We start from the raw sequence: 17,589 nt of genomic DNA on the forward strand, positions 1-17,589 counted from the left end.
GACAGCCAAAGTTTTACAGAGCATGTACGTAGATCTGTTATTTTTACAGGAGACCCATATATCCTGGAATAATCGTGGGTGGTTGCAGGATTTGGGCTTAGAAGTGTTGCCTTGCACAAGGTAAGGTACAGCGGTCAGACGGGTAGCCATTTTGGTAAAACACAACCAGGGGGTATGTAAGTGGGTCAAAGAGGATACCTTAGGGCACTGGGCTATTGTGGAAATTATGATTAATAACTCCCCTTTGACAATTTGTTCTATTTATGGTTCGAATTTGGATGTTTCGGAAGTGCAGCATTATCTGAATTAGTATTGAATTAGCACTGTGACCACATCCTCTAATTTTGTGTGGCAATTTTAATTTGCATTTAGATATTGATGTTGATATAACTAGTAATACCCTATATTGAGGAAAGAAAATTTAATTCTTTAAAGCCGCTCAAGGGTTAGCTAGAGAATTCGGGCTGGTGGATGTGTGGCAAAGGCATAAAAGGGATGATCCAGGAGCAACTTTTTATTCAGCTCCTCATAAAAAACTAGTACGCTTGGATTACTTTTTGGTCTCCACACAAATTGTCGAGACTTCTAAGATCGAGATTATACCCAAGGTTATTTCAGACCATAATCCGGTAACATTAGAGTTACCAGTCAGCACAAAGAGTAATCATAAGACCTGGACCTTCAAAAGAAAGTTGTTGCTGGATCAAATATACTGTACTCACATAAACAGCTGGATTAAAGAGTGAAATTAATAGAAATACAGCTGCAGATGCAATGGTCAGGGACGCCTTTAAGGCCCGGGTACGTGGGGAGACTATTAGTTATTCTATAGTCAATCTCAGGAGAAAACTCTGGGAGATTAGGAGCTGAATCGAGCAGTTGAGATTATTAGAAATAGAATTTATGGTAAATATACAAGGAGTCTCAGTATTGAAGAGTCTTTAAAGGCCATTGCTATTTTAAAAATGAAAATCCATCAGCACTTTAGCGAGGAGATAGCCGCGAAATACGCTCAGTTCAAGACCAAAATATATGAAATTGGAGAAAATACAGGTAGAGTATTAGCCAAGCAATTGCATCAGAGGGAAGCTGCCGATCAGATCCATAGGATTAAGGATCACCTTGACCACGTACAGGTTTCTTCAGGTGCAATTCTGAAAGTGCTTAACAGGTATTATCCTCAGTTATATGCTGAGGGAGAGGCCATTGCTGGCAACGCTCAAATGCAGGAATTTTGCTCCGAATTGGAGACAACTAAGGTTACTAGTGATCAGAATGCGGTGTTAGCAGTACCAATTACGTGGGAAAAAGTGGAGGGGGCGATAATGTTATTGGCCCTGGGAAAAGCGGAGGCCCGGATGGTAGCCCTCTGGAATTTTTTAGGACATTCAAACATGTACTTCAACAAGACCTAATGTTTTTATTTCAATCTGCCCAAAAGGGCTCTATTCCGGAGTTGTGGCGTAGAACCACTATGATAATTTTTAAGACTAAAGATAAACCTGAGCTACATCTTTCTTTGTACAGGCTGATCTCACTTATCAACTCGGACAGTAAGATTTTCTGAAATATCTTGGGTTGCCGACTGGGTAAAGTCATAACTCAGTTGGTTTCAACTCAGCAGCATGGATTCATTCTGGGAAGGGATACAGCTGATCATGTGAGACGGGTAATTGCTCTTCTTGATTGGGCGCAGGCAACCGAATACTTGCTATGGGTGATCCTGTTGGATGCTGAGAAGGCATTCAACAGGGTTTCCTGGCGATTTCTATGGCATACTTTGCAATGGAAGGGGTTCTGCTCGGAATTTGTCCTAGCAGTGAAGGCTCTTTATGTTCATCCAGATGCGGTAATACGCATTTCAGGACTGGAGTCTAACTCATTTAGCAGCAGCAGAGGCACAAGGTAGGGGTGCCCCTGCTCCTTCTCTCCCTGCTATTTGCATTATATATTGATGTATTCCTTAATAGACTGAATCTGAGCACTGACATAAAACCTGTCAGAATCAATAATATTGAGTATAAAACTTTGGCTTAAGCCGATAATATTGTGGTGCTTACCAGCGATGTCACTCAGGCTTTTCCAGCAATCAAGAATTTGGCAGAATTGTTTAGTAGCTTTTCAGGCTATAAATTGAACGTACAGAAAACTCAGATGCTTCATTCTCATAGCAACCCACCGGTAGATTTGCCAATTGTTACAGAAACAACCTATCTGGGTATTAAAATTGGTTGAACAAATTCCCGATCAGAATATTATACCAGTGCTTGATAAGGTGAAAAGTAATTTGGAACAGCTTGATCATCTGCATCTTTCTCTCCAGGGGCGTTGTAATGTTTTAAAAATGCTGCTTTGCCCACAATACTGTATCTATTTAAACAATCCCCCAAGTTTTCTATCTCTTGCTTTATAAGGATAGACCGGATCTGCTCTAGATTTCTCTGGGGGTAGTGGAGGCAGAAAAGGGCGGTTGGGTATTCCATACTTTTTGATGTATTATTGGGCCTCTATGATGCAACATCTGGGGCCCCTTATAGTCGGAGCTAAGGCCGAGTTACTATTTGCTAGGAGACCAACTATCTATGAATTTGAGCTGGGGGAGGATGTTAATAGTTGCTTGGTAAGGATTTTAGAGCCCAGATATTATAAAAAGACCAAATTCGAGGTGCTTAAAGCTGCTTATCTAGTCTGGAAACAAATAAGGAGAAGGGTGAACATTCCAAATGTTAATTTCTATACCCCATTTTCTGCTCCTGTCCTCTTACTGCCAATATTTCGGGACCAGGTTGCATTTAGATGGGATCAAAGGGACTTCTCTCTTTGGAAGATTTGTTAGAAGATGGCCAACTTTTATCCTTTACAAGTTTGCAGGGGAAATATGGTTTATTAAAACAAGATTTGTTTTAAATACTTACAGGTTCATAGCTTTTTGGGGAGGACTGGGACAGGTGTATGGTTATTAATAGAAAAAAATTCCCTGATCGAAAGAATAGGGACAAAATGCTCTGTTGGTGAGATCTATCAATCATTATTGGAAGCATTCCCGGATGATAATGGGATTTGGAATTTAAAGTGGGAGAATAAGCTGGGGAACAGTGGTGTAAATATTGAGGATTCTCTGTACCTGGTGAACCAGATTTTAATGACTGGCAGACTTAGGAGCCATCACTTTATGTCCATTTTTGATTTATACTACAAACAAAAGGGCAGAATATCAGTGGCGGGCTATGACCATCAACACTGGAGGGGCATTGAGGGGACCAAGAGCCAAACCCAGTGGGGGCCAAAAAGATTTTTTTTCATTCAAAATTTACTTACCGGTGTTCCGCTCTCCTCCAACTTTTTCTTATTTCTTCTTCTTTCTCAGTGTGACTGCACCTTGTGGAGCCTCTGGCAAACCCTTCTGTATATCCTGATGTTGCTACCATGCTTCAAATGAGCAGCATGAGAGCAGCTCCAGGATTGGCTGGAGCGGGCTGCCTTGACGCTCCAGAAAGACAGAGGAGGCCTGTGTCTGCTCTCCACCCAGCTGTCTGAGACAGCTAGGTGGAGAGGTTTACACTGTGTATGTCAGGCTAGTCGTCGCAACACAGCCAGCCAAAGTGACTTGCGCAGTGCAAACCCCCAAACACTGCTCAGGCTGGTAACATTAAAAAAGAAAACGGTAATTCATTTTATTTGCATTTTATTTTTCACTTTTGCTGCACTGGCAGCATGGGGGTGATGCCCCTCTGCCCTATTGGGGGCTGCCGCTGCAATACTATTGCTAGGACAATCTCAGCTATTCAGAGAAAATCCCACGCCCTAGATACAGTAGCAGCTGCTCCCAGATCTGGATGGTGAGGCGGGAGTTGAGTCTGACAACAAGCAGGACTATCTCTGAGTCTGTCAACTGGTAGGACTGTCTCTCTGTCTGTGGACTGAACTTTTCCTTTATTGGGGTGGTCATCTCTTGGAACCTGAGCTTACCTGGAACCTGGAACCTTAAACATACACCATTGCCTCACCAAAACTGGCAGGGCCTAGACAGTTGGCTTGCCCTCCCGTTCATTGCCTTAGGCCGCGTTGCAATATTCAAGTTTATTGCACTACCATGACCCTGCAGGACTTCCCCCTCTTGGTTTCTCAATCTGATTTCCCAGTCTTCTCGGGTGATACGTTCCTTCTTGTGGTCAAACGAGACTCCCAGGATAGCCTTTTATTACTGTGTTTAATCGCACTATGACAGCGGGATGGGAATGGTTGACATTTGCATGTACTATTGAACCTCTTAATACTAAAACATTAATGACTGGCTGTTTGACATTTCTGACGATACTGCATTCTGCTAGAAGTTTCTTGTCTGGGCCAACAATACATACTGCGCTTACTGGAGAAGCGTGGCTCAGTGGTTAGAGGCGGCAGACCCGGAAGCTGAGATCGGCCGTGGACCAGGGTTCGATTCCCCGCCTCGGCGGGTCTCGGGCTCAAAATTCCACGGAGTCGACAATTCTCGCTCCGGTGCCTACTCGACTCATGGGGTCACACTCTGCGACTCTGGGCAATAGCTTGCTTAATCTCCACTACGGCCCCTCACGGCGGGATGCCTGGCTTTCACCTTGTGGATACCCGGCCGGGGTATCTCACAGGGGAATACCAGGACGGGTTCCCTAAGCAAGCGCCTTGAGACCCCTGGGTTAAAGTGTTGCGCTATATAAATCGAAACACATTTACATTTACATTTACATTTACTCTATGCCTAACACCAAAAGGGATGCTCCTTTGTGCTGGTGGTGTATTGTCAGCTGTATTCGTTAGGACCGATGGCTGACACAAGTGACTTTGTGGCAGGGTAGCTGGATCCTCCAAGTTTCCAACCTGAATGGGTTTGAGTGATGGGACCTCATTGGTATCTCCCACCTTGGGGATGTCTGGGAGGCTCACAATTCAATGCCTTCCGGGCCCTCTGGGAGGAATTTGAGCTCCACAAGTCCCAATTTTACAGATATCTGCAGCTGCATCATACACTGACGGCGTACCAGCTGAAGCTGCAGAAACTGCCAGAAGGCCCAGGTGCATTCCATTCCATTCGGTTGAGATTGCATTTCACAACCACTGGAGAAATTCTAAGATGGTTCCATGGAAGGTGGTAATACCTCACGCTTATGTCTGGTTCAACTGAAATATCTGCATAGTTTATATTTTTACCCTGCAGCAGCTGTGGAGGATGCGGTTCTCCCCACCCCGCCTGTCATAGATGTACAAATGACAACAGTGATTTCTTTCATATGGTATGATGCTGCCCAGTTCTTGCACAGTATTGATCCTTGATTTTTAAAAGACTATCTGAAATTCAAGATAGTGGACTGTTCTCCTGCATTTTGGAGGATGTGGTATGGTTTTAAAGAAAGCGCACTCTAGCCAGTCAATGCACTGTGATTGGCAATCGGGATATTGCCTGTCACTTTGAATCCTCAACACCACCTAGTAGTGCTCCATGATGGACTGGTGTGCTAAGGTGGAGAGGCCCATCTACAAGGCACAGGGTTGTCCCCGCAAACACGGGTACATTTTGAGGAGGTTCTGGTCATCTTACATCCTAGTCGGCAAATGACATGATGGTATTTTGCTTTTTTGTCATGTGCTGGCTGTTAGGATATTGATATGCTCTGCACAGTGTCCTGTTTTTTGCCTAGGTTGCAAAAAACCAATGATTATATTGATTATAAAAAAGAGATTTCGTTGATGACCTTGTGTATTCCACAAAACAACACTTTCAAAACCTAGGGCCAGAATCACAAAGGTAAACTTACACATACAACGGTAAACGTTCGTATTTGTGTAAGTTTACCCTTTTTCAGTATTCACAAACTGCATTTTAATAGTAAGTTTACGACTGTATGGACTCCATAGTTAGGATGGAGAACTCTACACATAAAAAGATAGGAGAGGTTTATCTTTTTATGTGCAGGTCTTTGCCTCGCCTGCTGAGTCTCGCTATTGTAAACTTTCTATTAAAAGGCAGTTTTGTGAACAGTGGAAAAGTGTAAACTTACACAAACATGTAAGATTACCTTTGTGAATCAGGCCCACAGTGTGTATTCCAAAATTATAGCAATAGGGTGATACAGTGTACCCTGTACACTTCCCATGTATGTATGGTGCACCATCTAATAGTTAAATAAAAAAGTATACCTACGTTTATTAATTTGGCAAATGTAGGCTCTTAGCTTTAGGCAGTCTTCATCAATCCAAGTTCCTGCATTTCTTTTCAATCCTGTTTGTATGGATACACAATCACCCTGTGAAAAGAAAAATAAAGTTATTAGATCATTTATCGGAATCTCAGTGTTTTCTTCTATATAGATAACAATTATTTTAATATTCATTTTTTAATTTTAAAAATAAATAAATAAACACAGTTATGATTGTTTCATGATCCAAGTCTGAACTATTGATATTATACTAAGACCACTGAAGAAATATTTAAAAAATATGAATACTGAATGTGACGTAAATTGCATCCATAATGCATCCATAACTATGGAATATTGAGTAGAATGGATGGTGATCAGCAACATTGTTTAAAACAGTCAATTATGAGTTCACTTGCATGAATTGATTCTTAACTTTTAGAATTTTTTATATATTACATTTGTAATTGATTAGGATGTTTACATCACACATTCTGGATGTAATAGGTGGTAAAGCTCAGATATTACAATCAGTAATCAATTCATGAATTCCGAGATGCAATTTGTCTATTGTGACACTGATATATTAATAATCAAAACAGAATTTATATAAAAAAACTTTTGGAATTACTAAATCCCATCATAATTGAGATGTATATGAAGGTTATAGTTCTATGATTTTCTTTAAATATGGGGATCTGTCAATGACATTTTATGTTTTTGAGTATTTTTATATATTGTGCTGTTCATTTTTATGACTGACTGGCGGTCGCAGGTAGGTAGTTATAGTTATGACCTAGTTTCCATAGGAAAATATTTTTTTAACTTCGCTATAACTTTGGTGTCATTTGACCAATCTGCATGAAATTTTGCCAAAAAAGTGTCACGTGGGCACTATTGATTGGGAAAGTCTGGGGAGGATCCGTGCAGTGGGGACCATGAATTTGGGGCGTTTCTAATGTTATTTCCTATAAAAGCCTTTAGCTACCTCTGCAGCCGGAATGCTGAACAAATTTGGCACGGAGGTAGATGTCGGTTCAAGGAAGTGCCTTCCGCTTATTTGGTGTAAATCCGTTCAGTAGTTTTTGAGAAATTGAAGGTTTAAATTATAGTGATATCTGCAGATATTTCGCGATAAATCGCGAATGCACACACCAACAGGAGAGCTTTGATTGGCTGGCGCAACCTGAAGAGAAAGTTGTAGCCACCCTTTTATCTATCGGGAATGGTTCTCAGGGCTGAAAATGTGTGGGAAAGCCCACATAAGGGGCAGGGTGGCGATACTCTGACACCATGGTTGAGAAATGGAGGTGTTAGTGACACAAGTTGTCTAACCAAAATAGATTTTGGTTTTTTATCTCGCACTATATTTACAATGACGCCGCTATCGCCAGTGCAGTCCCCATGTATCAATATTGCTGTGAATATTGGGGAATCATTAATGTGCATTTTTATAGAGATATTGAGATTCTGATAAATATTTTTATAGAGTTATTTATATAGGGAGTTATCTGCTGTTATGGTTGAATGAACGTTTTTTTGCAAAAAATATTGCATGTAGTTTGGTTGCCTAATGTTCGAAATAAAATTTGAATATATGTTTGTCTTTTTTTATTTCTTCACAGTGTTTAGAGGCTGAGATATATTAAGTGTGTCAAATCACTAATCTAGTAATGGATTGATTGAGTTACTACTCACATACTCATCACATCTCCCATGCACAACAGTTGCACTAGTCCAATAATCCAGCCACCACGTAAGCAGTCATCCAATCACTCAGATACTGCATTGAATTAATCTAATCTCTCATCCACTTCTCAGGCACTCATCCAATCACCCAGGCACTAGCCATGCACTATGGAAACAACCAGACACTATGTATGCACACATCCATTCACTGAGGCACTGCCTATTCACTCATCTAGTCACCCAGGCACTCCTCATGGACTCATCCAATCACCCAGGCCGTACCCATGCACTCCTAAAATTACCCAAGCACTATCCATACACTCACCTAATCACGCAGACAGTATCAATGCATTCACTCAATCACCCAAGACCCTATCTGTGTACTCATCCAATCGCCAACCCACTAAACTTTACTCATCCAATGCCCCAGGGTCTACCCTTGCACTCGTCCAATCACCCAGGCACCACTCTTGCAGACAACTACTCATCTATGTGCTACTCATGCACTCATACAATCAAGCAAAGACTACCCATATGCTTATCCAATTACCCAAGCAGTACCCATCCACTCATCCATTCACTCAGGCACCATATATGCACTCACAGAATCTCAAATGCACTATTCATACAATCATCTAATCACCCAGACACTATCTTTGCACTCATCCATTCACTGAAGCACTACCCCTGCACTCTGTCATTCACCTATACACTATCCTTCTACTCATCTATTCACCCAGGCCGAACCCTTGCACTCATGCATTCACTGAGGCACTATGCTTGCGTACATCCATTCACTCAGGCACTACCCATGCACTCATCTAATCACCCATGTACTATCTATGCACTCACCCAGCCTCTAACCTTGCACTAATACAATTACCAAGACACTATCTTGCACTCATCCAATCACTTAGGAGTTACCCTCCAGTCATTCATTTACACAATCACTACCACTGCAACTCACCCAGGCACTACCCCTCTACTCGTCCATTCACCCAGGCAGTACCCGTGTACTCATCTATTCACCCAACCACTATGCATGCACTAATCCAATCACCCAGGCACTCATCCAATCACTTAGGAGTTACCCTCCAATCATTCATTTACACAATCACTACCACTGCAACTCACCCAGGCACTACCCTTCTACTCGTCCATTCACCCAGGCAGTACCCGTGTACTCATCTATTCACCCAACGACTATGCATGCACTAATCCAATCACCCAGGCACTACCCATACACTCATTCATTCACCCTGACATTATCCATGCAATCATCCATTCATCCAGACAGTACTGATGCACTCATTCAATCAACCAGGCACTACTCATATATTCTTCCAATCACCAAGGCACTGCCCTTGTACTCATCCATTCACTCAGACAGTATGCATGCAGTCGTCCATTCACTCAGGCACTACCCATACACTACCTATGCACTAATCATTCACTCTGGCATCATCCATGCACTCATACATTTACCCGGGCACTGTGCATGTACACATTCAATCACCTATGCAGTACCCTTCCACACATTCATTCACTCAGGCACTATGCATACATTCATCCATTTAATCAGCACTATCCAAACACTAATCTAATAACCGAGGCACTACACTAGCACTCATCCATTCACTAATGCATTTACCAAGACACTAACCATGCATATATCAAATCACTCAGTCAATACCCATGTACCTAGTTATTCACTCAGCCACTACCCACACACTCATCCATTCATCCAGGCACTATGCATGCACATATACAGACACACAGGCACTAGCCTACCACACACCCATTTACCCAGGCTCTATGCATGCATTCATCCATTTAATCAGACACCATTCAAACACTCATCTAATGACCCAGGCACTACACTTGCACTCATCCATTAATTCATGCACTCATGTTTTTACCCAGGCACTAACCATACACATTTTGAATCACTCAGTCAATACCCATGCACTCACCTATTCACTCATGCACTACCCACACACTTATCCATTCACCCAGGCACTGCTGAGTCGCGGTAACAATACACGCCCTTTAAACGTTACTGCTGAATCCCGCCACAAGAAACATTTGGTTAGATACGTGCCGCAGCAACAGAACTCCTCCAATACGAAAGCGAGCGCCCTGCAGGTAAAATCTTCTCCTTGGGCCCCCAAGCATTGAGGGATTTTCACTCGGACCGAGTATGATAATATACCCTTTGCCTTATTTGTGTTTAACTCCCATAGATTTTTTGTAAGGAGTAAAGAAAACTTAGCCGCGACACGCCTTTTAACGTAACTGCTGAATCCAGCCGTGAGAGTTATTTCGGCAAACACGCCATCGCAGTAACAGAGCTCCCCATATATGATCCTAAAGAAAAGAACACTAAAAGGTAGGAATTTACGCTACCGCCACACAGCATATAAAACGTTGGAAATAACCGTTAGTAAAATGGTAAAGATTAATCAGCGCTCGCTATCTCTTTTTAAGGATCAAACATAATCATTTGTTGAGCCCACAACTCTCGAAATATCCCTATCAACATTGTGTACCGACACAACGTATCCGTCTGTTTAACCTTGAATGGAATCTTTTTAAACGGTGAGATATATATTAACTGCAAACATAGAATTAATTAACTGAAAAAACTGTATGTCAGACGTTAACTCATAGAGATATTATATTTTCCCAGCAGGCGACATGGGTTCCTAAAGTAAATATTTAAAAAAAAAAAAAGAAATTTCAGGTCACGAGAAGTGAGATGGGAGCAGTGAAATCTAGTTAAACAGGTACACGATATTATACTGATAAATATATCGCAATTATGCCAATTAGGTAGAGAATGTCTCCAAACGTTTAAAAATAAGGGATTCTGATAGATCTAGACATGTCCACTGTATCTTTTTTCAGATTTCACATGCCGCAATAAATATATAATTTTAAGAGATGCCTCACGTTTCGTGGACGAAATTGAAGACTCAAAGACCTCTAAAAAGATTTCCCATCAGGTAAACCAAAAGAATGGTAAACATTCAACCCAACGTTGGGGTTAAAGAATACAAACATGAAAAACTAATGAAACTAATGAAACGTTAGTAATACTTATGATAGAATAGACAATTTTATAGAGAGATATGCCATACAAGACACTCCAACAAAAATAAAAATAGGACTAAAACTTATAGTTAAATTAGGAATAGGACCAAACCTATGTATCTTTGAAAAGTCTGTTTTTTCTCTCTCTTCTTCTATACTTTTTTTTATCTATCTTTCCCATCTTGGGAGAAGGGCTAATTAGAAAGAATTGATGATGTACATTACATCTAAAATATGGGAGATAATGCATAACAAAAACGAAAGAAGCACATATCATGTATTGAATAAGCTTTGACAATAACAAGGCAGTTCATCAAGTTTTATCAAATATAGCGAATGTATCTATCTGACAAAGTCAATTGTAGAAAGGAGTGAAAATGACGCCATTGTAATGTTAATCAATAATAGAATGAAAATGTTTTTTTAAATATATACCTTCCCTACAGTACCTCCATGCAAGAATGAACTTTTAATAATAATAGAATGAAAATGTTTTTTCAAATATATACCTTCCCTACAGTACCTCCATGCAAGAATGAACTTTTGACACTATTGCTATGTACTTTTAGATGTGTTCTGTTTATAATCTTTAATGAACAAGAATAATTGAATCAAGAATCTGTTTTCTGATATAAATAAACAGGGTATAAAAAGAAACTATAACACACTTATAAATATGAATAAGAACTAAAAATGTTCTGTTCTTTTTAGAAAAACTGGCTGCAAATAAAATTGTCCTGATGAAGACACCACGACGTGTCGAAACGCGTTGACTGACAGACTACAGCCTCAACATATTTAGATAGGATAAACATCATTGTTTTCCCAATGTTTTAATTCTCAAGTTTTATTTATAAAGAATATCTATTTTATTGCATCAACTTATCCTGTATACAATACGTGACTATGAAAATGATCTTTTTTAATTAAAACAAATATTTTTTGATATCAATTCCATGTTTGTGTTATAGTTCATGCTCTTTGTTTGTACATTATAATGTTTTGACATAGCTAGTGTTTTGTTTGCAAGATAGCCTGGGTTGATACCTACAAATTGTACGTTTTTCCCTGACCCAGGATCTTTATCCTTACCAGGGGGCCCTTGATATTTCACAAAAATTTCTACCCACACACTCATCCATTCACCCAGGCACTACCTATGGACACATGCAATCACTCATGTACTACCCTTGCACTCATCTCTTCACTCAGGTACTATACATGTACTCATCCATTCACTCAGTTAGTACCCATGCACTCATCCAATTACCCAGGTGCTATCCTTGCACTCATTCATTTAACCAGGCATAATCCATGCCCCATCCATTCACTCAGGCACTACCGTTCCACTCTTGCATCACTCAGGCACTACATATGCAGTAATCCAATCAACCAGGCACTACCCATACATCCTAACAATAACACAGGCACTACCAATGTACTCATCTGTCCACACATGCACTATTCATGCGCTCATCCATTCACTCAGACACTACCCATACCCTCACTGAATGATTGAGGCACTACCCATGCACTCATTCATTCACTCTGGCATTATTCATGCAGTCATCCATTCACCCACGCACTGCCCTCCCACAAATCCATTCACTCAGGCACTATGCATGCATTCATCCATTTATTCAGGCACTATCCAGACACTTATCTAATGACCCAGGCACTACACTTGCACTCATCCATTCACTCATGCACTCATGCACTTACTCAGGCAGTAACCATGCACATATTGATTCACTGCAGTCAATACCCATGCACTCACCTATTCACTCAGGCACTATAAAACATACTCATTCATTCACCCAGGTACTACCTATAGACATGTCCAATCACTCAGGCACTACCCTTGCACTCATCTGTTCACTTGGGTACTATGCATGGACTCATCCATTCACTCAGTTAGTACCCATGCACTCATCCAATTACCCAGGCACTATCCATGCACTCATTCCTTCACCCAGACATTATCCATGCCCCATCCGATCACTCAGGCACTACTGTTCCACTCTTGCATTCACTCAGGCACCACATATGCAGTCATCCAATCAACCAAGCACTACTCATACTTTCTTCCAATCACCCAGGTACTACCATTGCACTCACCTGTCTACTCACGCAGTATGCATGCACTCATCCATTCACTCCGGCACTACCGATACATTCATCAAATGATCCATACACAACCCATGCACTAATCATTCACTCTGGCCTCATCCATGCACTCATCCATTCACCCAGGCAATACGCATGCACACATTCAATCACCTATGCATTACCCTTCCACACATCCATTCACTCAGTCACTATGCATGCATTCATCCATTTAATGGCAGTATCCAAACATGCATCTAATGACCCAAGAACTACACGAGCACTCATTCATTTACTCATGTACTCATGTATTTACCCAGACAGTAAACATGCACATATCGAATCACTCAGTAAATACCCATGCACTCAGTTATTCACTCAGACACTCATCCATTTACCCAGGCACTGCCTTGGACACATCCAATCACTCAGGTATTACCCTTGCACTAATATGTTCACTCAGGTACTATGCATACACTCATCCATTTACTCAGGCAGTACCCATGCACTCATCCAATCACCTAGGTACTATCCATGTACTCAGTCATTCAGCCAGACATTATCCATGCCCCCATCAATACACTCAGGCACTACCATTCCACTCTTGCATTCCCTCAGGCACTATGGGCCCTATTCACAGAATAAACTTAAAACTCAATCCTAAACTTACTACAGTTTTGGTATTCACAGATTGCACTTACTACTTTTGGTATTCACAGAATGAACTTACTACTTTTGGCATTCACAGAATGCACTTACTACTTTTGGTATTCACAGAATGAACATACTCATTTCGGTATTCACAGAAGTTAGGACTCCTAACTTTAGGACTCCTAAATGCCTTCTGTGAATACCGAAAAGTCCTAAAATTACGATTTTTCTCAATTTAGTTGTAGTAAAGATAGGACTACTAACTTTGGGACTCCTAAATGCCTTCTGTGAATACCGAAAGTCTTAAAATTAGGATTTTTCTCAATTTAGTAGTAGTAAAGTTAGGACTCCTAACTTTACTACTACTAAATTGAGAAAATTTATCGTTAGATCAACTAACTATAACATCTGAATTTCTCTGAGTTTTCTCTGAATAAAATGTCAGCCTAACTATAGCGTCCCATTAACCTTTGTTTTATTCAAAATATATATATATATGTATATATGTATATATATATTCACTGACAAAACCATAGGTTTGACACCAGTTATAGTTAGCTGGAAATTTTACTGACATAAAACCATTGAAATTCCCACGTTATAGTTAGTTGGACTCACTATAACTTGTGCGCCTGCAATGCACTGCTGATGACGTCACATATTACATCACTCATGACATGGTCAGTGGCATCACTCATGACATCACTGATGACACCATCCAGTGAATGTGTGTCTTTCTGAAAAAATAAATTTGTTTTATATATGTATTTGTAAAGGTCGATGGAAGAATAAATGTTTAAATAAGTGTGTAAATGGATGTTTTTAAAAAAAAAATTGGTTGGTTAACTGGCTTATTAAGTGTATCTTAGTGAATACATATATTAGCGAGTATTGTTTAAATATTTAAATGTTTGTATCAGTGTTTCTCTTTGTGTATAAGTGGCTGCAGGGGTTGGTGACTGACTCACTGTTTGTATGTGTTTTGAAGACAGCATATGTGCAGGACTGTATGGGTGGATGAGTGTGTATATGTGTGTGTTAGTGAGTGAATGACTGTCTCACTAGTGTCTTCATTAGTAACGACATATGTTTTAATCTAGTATATGTGAGTATTGATGTATATAAGTGAGTATAGTATATATAGTGAGAGATTGTAGGAGTTCCTGTTTAAATAAGTATGTGCTTCTATAAGTGATTGTTTAAGAGAGTAAGTATGTGTAAGTTTCCTTAGACGTAAGGTGGTTGTGTGCGTATAAATGTATATGCAAATAAATGGATGTTCAATAGTTTATTTGCATGTGTGAGTATGTGTGTGAGTAACTTTTGGATGACTGCTGATGTGTAACAGGATGTATAGGTGTATCACTACATATGATGAGTGAGTATATATATGAGTGACTATATAGAACTGTTGGTGAATGAGTGGATGTGTATATAGATGGTGGAATTACTGAATTGGTTGTTGTTACTGGTTTGGGTATCTTGATTTTTTTGAAAATGTTTGTTTCTATTTTTGAATATGTGTTTCAAGCGTTACATTACACTGAAATTAGGTCTGTCACTCTGTCACAAGGATGGTGTCATCAGTGATGTCATGAGTGATGTCACTGACCATGTCATGAGTGATGTAATATGTGACGTCATCAGCAGTGCATTGCAGGCGCGCAAGTTATAGTGAGTCCAACTAACTATAACGTGGGAATTTCAATGGTTTTATGTCAGTAAAATTTCCAGCTAACTATAACTGGTGTCAAACCTATGGTTTCGTCAGTGAATTTAATAGGTTTTTTAAATGCTAATTCCTAACTATAACTGGTGTGAAACCTATGTTTTCTTCAGTGAATTTCAAAGGTTTTTTAAATGCTAATTCCTAACTATAACTGGTGTGAAACCTATGGTTTTTTCAGTGAATTTCAAAGTTTTTTTTAATGGTAATTCCTAACTATATAAGACCTGAAAGCCCACCAGGAATCTCCAGTATGCGCCAGGGGACTGCATTGCAGAGAGGTGTAATGAAGCCACAACCCTCTGCAACGCAGCCCCCGTGCATGTTTGCAGAGGGGGTACTAATTCCCCTTGCGCACTGGGGGTCCCTGGGTCATATCTGCCCAAACACCGATATTCCGAACGATTGAAAATTACTTTTCTTGAGAAACATTTGGATTTGGATTATCATGTCCTATACTTTGGAATTTTTGAAAGACTGACTTTGAGGATGCTATAAATTACTCAAGTCTGCCCGAATTGTGTGGGTAAAATTGAAACCTAGTCACTTTGAATAAGAATATACTTATGTCTCGTCTAACATTTGGAAGAAATATCTAGTTATATGACAACAGGATACCGACATAACTTGAAGGAAATAAGAACGCCCTGAAGAAGTTCTGTTGTACAGAACGAAATGTTTCGGCTGGCTGTGGTACATAAACTTAAGGAAAATAAAAGCATTTGAATATACACCAAGATTCAGCGCTTCAATAAGGACTCTAAGTGATATGATTTGATTGGACTCATTGTGAAAGTGGTGCTGTGCCAAACTTTGGAATATTCTCCACTACTCTCTACTACTTACTCTCTCCTACTCCACTACTCTCAAATACTCACTCTCTACTACTCATTCTCTACTACTCCACTACTCTCTACTACTCTCTCTCTACTACTCACTCCCTACTACTCGCTAATCACTACTCCCTACTACTCACTATCTACTACTCTCTACTACTCATTCTCTACTACTCTCTCTCTACTACTCACTCTTTACTACTCACTACTACTCTCTACTACTCACTCTCTACTTCTCACTCTCTACTACTCTCTACTACTCACTCTCTACTACTCTCCCTCTACTACTCACTCTCTACTACACACTCTCTACTACTCTCTACTACTCACTCTCTACTACTCTCTCTCTACTAGTCTCTACTACTCACTCTACTACTCACTCTCTACTACTCACTACTATTCTCCCTGCTACTCATTCTCTACTACTCTCTACTACTCACTCTCTACTACTCACTCTCTACTACTCACTCTTTACTACTCTCTACTACTCACTCTCTACTGCTCTCTACTACTCACTCTACTACTTACTCTCTACTACTCTCTACTACTCACTCTCTACTACTCACTCTCTACTACTCTCTACTACTCACTCTACTATTCACTCTACTACTCTCTACTACTCACTCTCTGCTACTCTCTCTACTGCTCTCTACTACTCTCTACTACTCACTCTCTACTCTCTATTACTCACTCTCTAATCTCTACCTCTCTACCTCTCTCTTCTTCTCTCTCTACTAATCTCTACCTCTCTACCGCTACCTCTCTACCTCTCTACCTCTACACCTCTACCTCTCTACCTCTCTCTACACGCACACATATACAAATATATGCATATATATATATATGCATATGCATTTATATATATGTATGTGTATGTATAAAAAAAAAAAAAACATTTTTTTTTTTAAACAGCTACTTTTAAAACTGTCATTCTTTTTCCCCATGGTACGCTCCCCGGTGCGCGTACCGGGCGCTCCCCCCGTGAAAAATCGAAAAAAAAAAATTTTTTTGCCCCGCGGGGCCGTTTTATGGCCCCCACATCAAACCTAGGGGGTCCAGGGGGGGTCTACTCTGCCCCCTTATGGTCATTTCCCTCTCTGTTTTGGCCACCTCTCATGTCTCGATCCTACCGAGACACAAGACGGCGGCCGCTCCGGACTGTTTAGAATGTTTACAGACACCCCAGAGCCAATCAGCTTTCTGCGCGCAAGTGGCGTGGCGCGCCCGGTGCGCGTACCGGTGCGCGTACCGGAGCGCGGCTATAGATATATATATTTTTTTAACCTTAATTACTCAAAATCCACTGGAGCACATA

At 40.4% G+C, this 17,589-nt stretch overlaps 1 protein-coding gene across 1 annotated transcript in view; it reads right to left on the reverse strand.

Annotated features, from left to right (window-relative positions):
* Positions 1 to 17,589, reverse strand: part of LOC147688870 (macrophage mannose receptor 1-like) — a 758,166-nt gene that overhangs the window by 133,471 nt on the left and 607,106 nt on the right. Inside the window, exon 23 of the mRNA XM_086941771.1 lies at positions 6,179 to 6,281. Within this exon, the coding sequence (XP_086797897.1) occupies positions 6,179 to 6,281 (103 nt within the window). The remainder of the gene's footprint in view (positions 1 to 6,178; positions 6,282 to 17,589) is intronic.

This window comes from Lissotriton vulgaris, chromosome 10 (genome assembly GCF_964263255.1).
Source record: "Lissotriton vulgaris chromosome 10, aLisVul1.2, whole genome shotgun sequence".
Taxonomy (NCBI): Eukaryota; Metazoa; Chordata; class Amphibia; order Caudata; family Salamandridae; genus Lissotriton; species Lissotriton vulgaris.